This window comes from Camellia sinensis, unplaced genomic scaffold, assembly GCF_055761805.1.
Source record: "Camellia sinensis isolate YWXY unplaced genomic scaffold, ASM5576180v1 Unanchor10, whole genome shotgun sequence".
Taxonomy (NCBI): Eukaryota; Viridiplantae; Streptophyta; class Magnoliopsida; order Ericales; family Theaceae; genus Camellia; species Camellia sinensis.
In genome coordinates, this window is record NW_028128988.1 from 5,455,387 (window position 1) to 5,465,599 (window position 10,213).

Sequence of the window (10,213 nt, forward strand, 5' to 3'; positions counted from 1 at the left end):
TATTGCGATTCAAAGGAAATTTTTGTACAAATAATGTTGATTATATTTTAGATATTAGTTTTGTTCATATTTTATTCACGATTTATAAGGGTGAGCAGCAGATATACCGATCCGTCAAAACCGACCGAACTGAATCGATCCGCCGCATTTTGAACGGATGCGTGATGATGAGCGGACGGTTGCAGATTGATTTTCTCCAATCCGCTAATCTGGTGGACAGATGGCGGATTTGAGATTCGTTTGGCTACAATCGAACCGCTAAACCGCGAGCACCCCTAGTAATTTATAAGATTGTGTTTTCAGTTTGTTTAAATATTCTATTTGTGTTTTCAATTAAAAAAGAATTTAAATATTCTATTGAAAAAAAGTTTTCAACTTGAATATCTTGAAATATTTTTTGAATTGAAAAAAATAAATGTATTATTTATCTATATTTTTTTGTTTTTAAATTTATCTCTAAAAATAATAAATAGAAAATATGATATATGTTGATTGGTTTTTGTTTTCAAAAACAGATATAGATATAACAATACAGACATACAATCTCTACTACTGCTCTGTTCATGGTTTTGGTGGTTTGAGTTGTTTTTATATTTTAAGAAACACAGACTGTAATACTTTATATGGATGAGACATGCTGTGATTGTAGTATGTGGATGAAGCATGCAGTGATTGTGATATTTTAAAGTTTCAAACTTTCTTACTTTGGATGAGGCATGCAATGATTGTAATATTTTTTTAAGTCATTGACTGTAGTACTTTTTTTTTTTTTTTTGAGGAAGTGCACAAGTTGAATTATATTAAAAATTTATAAAATTTTAAACCGTCAAACCGATTCGCATCCATTCGTTAAATCGTCAATCCGCTCAATCCATATCCGCCGGATTGGTGGACGGATGCGGATTAATTTTTTCTAATCCACCAATCTGGCGGACGGATGGCGGATTGGAGGTTCCGTGGCTGCAACCGACCCGCGCCCACCCCTAACAAATTTATATGCTGTAATTGATAGTCACATTTTGTGGTTGAATTCTTTTTTTATCACATGCACTAACCGTGATGAGAAATATATATAACTGTGATCTTATCTCATTATTAATCATGGATTATTTAAGTTTATTTTCAAGTTTTATTGATTATTAATTACACTTAAAATCTATGATTTAAATATTTATTATTACGATCGAAACATTTTGATGGAATTATCTTTTAAAGACAGACAAAAAGTGACAAAAAAATAACCCTTAACAATTACACTCTTAAGATCATACTTTGACAAAATAAAAAATCTGTGATTAAATAACATGCATCGCACTTGAAATTCTTAATCTATTTTTGATTTTGTAGTAGTGCGGCTATCACATCCCTCAACCTCTTATTACCTTCCATCGCCATAAACTACCTGTTACTAGCGATAATTATCTTTGGCCACCATTTCTTATTGAAAAGCACTTTCAATTACAACTTTAGGCGGTTGACCGGTTATTATCTCTAATCACTTCTTGTGGTCAATAATCATCGTTGGCCATTATCTCTCGTTGCTAACAACCACCTTTAATCACCATCTTTAACTATCGATAATCACCTTCCGTAGTTTTTATTTTCACTTGTTTTCAAAATAAAATTTTAAAATATTTATATATGAAGCATATTTTTTGTTTTCATTTTTACAAAAAATAATTATAAACATATTTATTGTTTCGTGTAACAAAAAAACAACAAACTATAAATTTTGCCAAACACCTTAATTGTAAACTGTTTTCTACGAGTTAACTCTATAGATTAATGAGTTAAGTTTGGCAAGAGACATTTTATCACAAAACATTCATTTGAATTTTCTATTTATTTTCGATCGGCTCACAAGTTGGTGAGCATAAAGAATGAAAACACACATGACAAATTGCACTTCTAATAGAGGAAGGAAAATGTTGAAAGATGGGTAGAACGATGTCAATAATTGTCCATTTATAAATTTTTAGAATTTTAAAAATATTTGCAAAATATGAAAAATAAGAAAAATCAAATATATCAAGTTTTATATGGAAATGAAAGCTAAACAAATTTGAACCCTTTTTACAAATTTTCTAGAAATAGTAAGGTTGGCTTGAACCTGCCAATCTGCCTATAATTTTATGGGTTTAGACCCTATTATGATATTAGAGGGAGATAGAAGATAAACTCTGTATTGAATATTATGAATAATGAATTAGTACAAGTTTTTTAGAAAAAAAACCAATTTGCCTATAGCTTGACCTGAACCTGCCAATCTGCCTGTAGGTTTTAACCCGCCCATTTACTACCTCTACAAATTACTAACACAAGTGACCAGATAAGAGTGGCGACTTCAGCAATTTTGATGAGTGGGAATCACTTTATAAATTTAAGTTTTACAAATTTTAAAAACAAAAAACAACTTTTAAACTAAATAACATTTATTGTGTTTGGTTCTAATTTTTAGTAGTTTTTTTTTTTTTTTTCCCAAGTGAAATTTATATATATATATATTTCAGTAATTTTCTTAGATGCATCTAAATATATATATATATATATATTGTGAAAAATGTACTAAATTTTTTAATTTTTTATATTTAGTCAATTTTTTTATATAAAAAAAATTCACAAATATTTTAATTTTTATATTTATTTAGATTAAGATAATCTAAAAAGAAAGAAAAAAAAATCTACTTAAAATGTTTAAAAAATTCACCAAAGACAAGTAACCTCAAAATATAACTATATTGTCATATATACATGAGAAGGTAAATGACAGGATATTATTGGATGATGATACCAATAACATAATATTACTATTGTATTGAACATTTTTTTTTTCATTTAATGGAATCTTTTAATTTTTTAAAACAACCAAAATATACAAAATAAAATATTACCAATGCAATTGAACTTTTTTTTTGTTTTTAAGAGCCTTCGTTGTGTAGTGGCGTCGCCCTTCCGACATCTGGCATTGATTGAAAATACTTTTTGAAGAAGTTGTTTATAGTGAAGGTGTTGACGTGAGAAAACGTAGAAGATTGTGGTATAACGAACCAAACCAAGTTGAGGAGCTCGCCTCCTTCTCTAAGCTTTTGAAGATGGTAATTTTTTGGAACACTAATTGCAGCGTAGCATAACATCGCCAACCACACCATTTTCAATTTTTGCCATTTCACCTCCGTATTACCATTGTCGAGTTCAATAAGCACATCTCTACAGAAAATATCTATCACATCTTCTCCAGCTTCTATATCAGGAAGAGATCTTGTCATCTCGATGCATAAATTTTTCATATCCGAGAGAGACAATTTGTGTCCTTTGTCACAATGGTGTCTACATATAAGAGTTTTAAAAATTAAATTTTTTTATATCTAAAGCTTAAATTTTGTTATAAAAAATATTTAGAGATTAATTTCAATTGTCGTGAAAACAGTTGTAAAAAGTCATCCTGAAAAATAAAAAAATGAGCTTTTAGGAACAAAATTTTAAAAATATCGCTAATAAATGCACTTTTAGGGACAAAATAATTTGTTCTCAAAGATTTATTTTTTGAGACAACTTTTGGTTTCAAAACGCTAATAATTCATCACTAATTTTATCGCTAAAAATAAAATAATAACACTTTTTGTAATAAAAATATTTTGTCCCTAAAAAGTAATATTGTTCCTATTTTTTTTTTTTTTTATCATAATTTCTTGTAGTGATAAGATCCGTAATATACCTGAAACAAAAACTGTAATATACCTGTAACAACCAAGGGCACGGTTTATGATAGATGTCAACTGACCATCCGATACAACAACAGGCAACAACGAACGGCAGGTGAGGAGTAGATACATCATGTAATTTGATAGAGTTTTGCATGTTTCCTTGTCATCATCATGTCCATATGAGTTAGCACTATTTTGGGAAGGGCCTGTAACCGACTCTAAATCTGACTTTGACTTACTAGTATCATCAAAAAAACGGTATGATAAACCTGTTATGAGGTGCATAATAATAATTTGGTCAACAAAAGCTATAGAGCCAAAGAGCCCCTCAAAACTCCCAAGGTCAATTGAGTTGTCTGCGGCACTCTTAATAAATTGTATAATCATGGGATATAGCGTTGGACGGATACACACACTAGTCGTCCATAAGCCCCAATAGAACCTGCCTTCAATCCCCAACTCCAAAAGTAATTCATGCCATTTTGAACGCTTCTCTTCCTCTTCCAATAGATCGATTTGCCCCATCTTTTTAGACCACTTCTTCTTTTCAAAAAACCAAGGAAATTTCTGCAACAATTGGATTGCCAATTTGCCTCTGCCGCACTTAATTAGCCAAAGCATCGCCCAATCAGAGAATAATAACAAAATGACTGCATAAATCTCCAAACCTAGAGCTCCGACCAATAATACCCCTGTGATGACAATATCAACCATGGAGTAGTGCTGCTCGTGCCACTTCGCTTCCATGGCGATAAGCCGAAAGAGTCCTACCAGCACAGACACCGTACACATGAAGCTGATAGAGCGAAAAATGCACCCTCTCTTGGTAAATGTTATGGGTGCTTTTGTGTATAACAAATCGTACATGAGCCCCATTTCAACCTCCAATATATCCCCAATATATGTATCATCATCCAGACTCATTGCATTATGAAATTTTGATTCTGCATACCATTTCATGAATGTAAATCTACCAATGTCATAATTCTCTATATACTCTTTAAATTCCCTCACCAGCATGCAGGCCACACTTAAAACTCCTTCATCTCTCTCCTCTTGTTTGATAGGGCTAGCAAGACGAGCAAGACCATATGAGTAAGAATAAAAGGGTACAATGTTTCCTGATTCATCATGGCATGCTAACTTAAGAGCCCATGTTCTCTCCCCATACTTAATAATTCCAGCCATAAATGCCGGAATTAACATAAATGAAAACCAAAAATGCCTCCAAGACATAACAATGACATAAATTGTCACAGTAGCTTGAACACCCATGCCCAAAAAATGCCTTATCCACAATTGATTATCTTCCAAAGAATAAGCAGTTATGGTATCTGGGCCACCAAGATGCAATAAAAGCAAGGGAGCCCATAATGCTTGTAATGCATTAGTGGGATTAGGAATATTATTTTGGGCACAAGAAAGCTTGCCAAGGGCAAAAATTGCCACCGAATCGGCCATTAAGTAGGCCAACCAGACAATCACATTAATCCATTGTGACGACATATTTTTTCTGCGTTTGCCAAAGACGAAAAGAATGATTTGTAAAGTGAGACTAAGTAGAACCAGCATCCGAATATCCCACACATCCCATAGTATCTTCCACGATACTGGAATCGGATTCATCACACCTTTCTCTTCTTTATCCACATGGAGAGAAAATTAAGTTACTATAAGTAAACATAGATGGATAAATATGAATTGAACATTGCTATCCAACCTAAAAAATTAGGCTCACTTTCTAAATTCAATAATTTAACACTTAATTAGAATATCTAAAATAACATTGTCTCTTATATCTTCTCTTTCATCAACCAATCATCTCACTTACACATCGTTGGGTCTAAAAAGTGAGATTGTATATCATTTTCCATCATGGTAACACATTATAATTGAGAATGAAATTCAAAAATTTCTACAAAGCTCTTTTTTTTTTTTTAATTGTGCACCATATGCAAGTTATGATAATTTATGATGTCGATAGTACTACGAAGTGTCTTAACCAAACCACCTTTAGTCAAAACTAAATAAATCAAAATAGTTCATAACTAAATACCCTAATGAATTATAATTAATACCACAATGAATCATAATCAACATTAAAATGAGTCATAATCAAACGCAACTTGCATCATAAGTAAAGACTTTTTTAATCATAACCAAAATAACAATCACAATTAAAAATAAAAATAAAAATAACACAATAATCACTAACTTCTGCACATATAAAAAATAACAACCATAATAAATCATAACAAAGTCCTAACCAATACCCTAATAGGTCAAAACCAATATTACAATCGATTGTAACCAAACATCACAAAAGTCGTAACTAGGCATATGATTCACTCCAAGGGCGTAAATTTTGTCGAGCCAAAAAAATTCAGGTCCAGACCTAGGGGGTATTCGGGCCTTGGGCGGCCTGAGCATGGAGGCTCGAGCTTGAGCGGGCTTGAACATTTTTTTTTGTTTTTTTTATTTTTTCTATCAAAATTCTATTATTTTCCGCTAAAAAAGACACTGGGCCTCGGGCAGGCCGGACCGGTCGGGTCTTGAGTGGGCCTTAAGCGAGCCTATAGGCAGGTCGAGCTTCAAAATGATGACCCAGGCCCAAGCCCAAGGTCTCGAGCTAGGCTCAGGCCCGGGCCTAAATGGGCCGAGCTCACCTCGGGCCGCAGACGGGGCTTCAGGCCGCCCACAGACTACGGGCCATTTGTATACTCCTTTTTTTGAGGTGTGTTTTCATAGAATTTCCCATTAAAGTGAAGAGAAACGTTATAAACTCATAATTTATGTCTCTCAATTTACTCACAAAGGCATAATAAGAGAATTGGACCCCTTATATGATTGAGTTTGTAACATATCAAAATTGACACATAATCTATCAACTCATTGTGAGACTTAAATTATGAATTTTAATCTTTTTTTCAATTAAAGCAACACGTTTTTTTCTTTCCTATCTAAAAATAATGTGCACCGTCTTTCACTGACAATTAATAATGATTAAAAAGAGAACATGCCATAATTTTTTTATTTTCATCCAATACACTAATTTTGAAAAGATAACGCTTGATGTGGATTCAATTAATTAACATAGTTTCATTTAATATTATAACTAGTGGTGTGTTAATTGATAAATTAATTAATATTTCTAATATTACTGTGAAATAATTGTCTGTCTAACTCATGAATCACCTCACCTATTAATTTATTGATCTTGCTAATAATATAGCCCTAAGGACTATCAATAAGAAACACAAAATGTCAAAAAAAAATTATAATCTAAATACACTTTTTACGTATTTTTAAATATTAAAACAAATAGAAGGGTTAGATATTATTTATATAAAAAAAAAAAAAGATATAATTTAAACAATATATATTTTTAAGCATGACACATGTATTTTTGAACGTGACATAAAAATTATGCACTACACATATTTTTTTAATTTCTTTTTATATGTGCCATGCGAAATTTCTTTTTTGATTAATAAATACATCGTAATTATTCTGACCGCTAAAAAGTTTATAATAAGGCCCCGTTTGTTTGGGGTTATAGGGAGGAGATTGGGTTTGATAGTGAGGAGGGGATTGAGAATGAGATGTTTGTTTTGAGAGATAGAGAGGGGACTAGTAATCCCTTGAGACTAGTAAGGAGGAGGAAGGGGGATTGGTAAGAAGGAGGTAGAGATGGTATTAGAAAAATAGTGAGGAGATTAGAAATTTTTTAATTTTTTTAATTTTTTATATATTGGGAATTTTTTTTTTAAATATTAATGTTTAATTTTTATATTTTTTATTTGTTTTATTATTTTATATAAAAATAATTTAACAATTCCTCACTATTAATCCCCTCACTATCAATCCCCTCCATTCTATCTCCCAAAACAAACGGGGCCTTAGACGCCATATATATTGTTTAGTTTTCAAAAATAAAAATAAATATATTTTGAGTTAGATCTAGGTTAGATATGATGAGTAAAACATTGATAAATTTCTTTTTTGATTTTCAATATTGTATGAAGATTTTTAAATTTCAAAAATCTTATATATGGTTAGATGGACCTATATTTCTATGATATTTTTACTTCTTAATATTTTAAAATTTTTAGAAAATAAGAAATTTAGATTAATACTTTGGAGCTCATAGATATTTTCAGACGAAATTTAATTTTTAATCGGTAAATATTTTTAGAAATATTTTTATAACAAAATAGGAAATATGTATATATTATTTTTGTATATTTATTAACATTTTAAAACTTTAATTAAGAAATTATATATTTATTCTTAAAATAAGTCTAATATATATCTATTGTATCAATATTAAAGTATATTTATATTTGAAAAACTATATAAGACTAAAGCAGGCTAGTCTATAAACTATATTTTTAGCTTAAAACCAAAAAATTATAAGTGATCATTCCATTTAGAAAATATTTCATAATTATAAATATAAATTCTATCAATTTTCATTTAATGTTTTTCTCAATAAAATTAGGTCATTTGATAATTATAATTTGTAGCTAAAAATTTCATTTATATTTTCCATTTAAATATTTTAAAATTATATATAATTAAAATTATATTTAGACTTTTCTTTTAAATCTCAAAATAGATGTAACATAAATATGGTCAGAATTTTATTTTTGACTTTCCATTTACAAATTTTTAAATTACGAAAAAAGAAGAAGATAGGCCAATAGTTTTATATCATCTATATTTTATGACACGCATTTTAAAATTTTAAAAATAAAATATTGCAGGCTTGGATATTGTTAAAAGACAGAGTTAAAATCATATGTATTTTTCAGCACAACACATTTATTTTTTTATGTGACAAAAAAATATGCACAGCACACGTATTTTTTGTTTTAATTTCTCTTTGATTAACAAATGTGCTATAAATATTTTGATGCCAAAATGTTTTTTTAATTCTATGGATGCCACATGAATTGTTTAGTTTCAAAAATAAAAATAGAAAATTTTGAAATAAATATTTTTAAAATTTAAAATTATTTAAGACTAATTTCATATTTGGAATTCTTTTTAAAGATTTTTAAATTTCAAATTAGAGATGGCTAAATTTCTTTTTTGACTTTCCATATTAAGATTTTTGAATTCCAAAATTATAGATATGGTTAGATGGCCAATATTTCTATGGCATGTGCATTTCTTAAAATTTAAAAATTTAATAAATTTAGATTAATACTTTGGAGCTCATAGAACATTTTCAGATAAAAAGTTTATCTTAGGGGGAATTATAGTATAGCGGGATAAAGAAAAAAAAATACAAAATTATGTGAGGTGTAAGTGATTTTGTGATGGAATACAAGTGAAATGTTCTTGTACCCCTCCATGTTTATGTAAAAAAAACTATTTTATTCCACTAGGATGTAATACCCCTTTCATTTTACTTAATATAAGTGTAACTATGGTACACACTCTTAAAAAGTATGTACTATATGCACCTTACAATTAAAAAATAAAATAACATAATTTCATACTTTCTAAGTCACAACTTAAAAAAAAAAATGCGTATGATAACTAAACACAACATGGGGCATAACTAAAAAACACATGAATTATAACTAAAATAATGTCATAATTAAAGAAGAAAATAGCATAATTAGAAATGCATATGATACACTCTTTTTAAGGATGTGTAATTATAAATCGATAGATTATTCAATCAGTAAAATAGATAGGAGGGGCCAACTAACACGAGACAACCCTCTCTCAATGTTAATTATATGAGTATTTACCTGTTGAAAAATCAAATACGAGGTCTTAAATAGGCTCAGAAACGCAGGGAACCGCAACAAGGGATCTGCAAGTAACCCCTCTGGTAAAAAATCAAATACAAGGTCTACATTATTTTGCAAATATTTGAACCTCGAAAAACATTTCTCATAAACAACATTGTTAAGGCTTTATGAATATAGGGATAACAATAATGTAGGACAAATCAAGATTAACTTTAAAGAAGTTAGAATCTCACTTGGTGACCCCTGCAATGATATTAAATTCTTATTGTGGCTAACATGTAAACTAAAAGATAGAAGTTAGACAGTGCCAACTAATTAAAAAGAAAACATATATATTCTTAAAAAGAAGAAAAGAAAAACACTCTTTCGTACCTCTATTTTGTAGCCTGTGATGACTTTGAAAGCAAGAAGATCAATGATGATATGGTTGGTACTCCATATTACCTCCCAATCCTTGTAGTTATACAGAAACAAAGTATGTCAAAGGACAAAGGAAGAGAATAAATTACTTGCTTGCATTTTGGTGTAGGAAAAAATTGAGGAGAGAACAAATTCCTTGCTTGCAATCTGATTTAGAGTAAAGGGGGAACAAATTACTTACTTGTTCCTTACATTTATATATACAAAGAAAGTGTATCAAAGGACAAAGAAGAAAAATAAAAACAAAACAATTTACTAGCTTGGAATCTAGTTTAGAAAACAAAAGCAAATTTAACCAGCCATATGGTGTTTAAAATTTGG

General features: G+C 29.8%; 1 protein-coding gene across 3 annotated transcripts; it reads right to left on the reverse strand.

Annotated features, from left to right (window-relative positions):
- Window positions 1–2,693: 2,693 nt before the first annotated feature.
- On the reverse strand, window positions 2,694–9,981 carry LOC145814393 (uncharacterized). 3 transcript variants are annotated; one of them, XM_082911177.1, is made up of 4 exons: window positions 9,845–9,981; window positions 9,470–9,549; window positions 3,739–5,341; window positions 2,694–3,327 (listed from the first exon to the last, which is right to left on the reverse strand). In XM_082911177.1, the coding sequence occupies exons 3-4, from the start codon at window positions 5,328–5,330 to the stop codon at window positions 2,919–2,921; spliced, it is 2,001 nt and encodes a 666-aa protein (XP_082767303.1). In that variant the 5' UTR covers window positions 5,331–5,341; window positions 9,470–9,549; window positions 9,845–9,981; the 3' UTR covers window positions 2,694–2,918. The 3 variants fall into 3 exon arrangements, with proteins under 3 accessions (XP_082767303.1, XP_082767302.1, XP_082767304.1); XM_082911176.1 differs by having other exon boundaries at window positions 3,739–5,344; XM_082911178.1 differs by having other exon boundaries at window positions 3,191–3,327; window positions 3,716–5,344.
- Window positions 9,982–10,213: the final 232 nt, after the last annotated feature.

Coding starts and splice junctions, on each gene's coding strand:
- LOC145814393 (XM_082911177.1), bottom strand. CDS start 5,330: ATGAATCCGATTCCAGTATCGTGGAAGATACTATGGGATGTGTGGGAT. Junction 3,328..3,738: donor CGTGCCCTTGGTTGTTACAG/GTATATTACAGT, acceptor TCTTATATGTAG/ACACCATTGTGACAAAGGAC.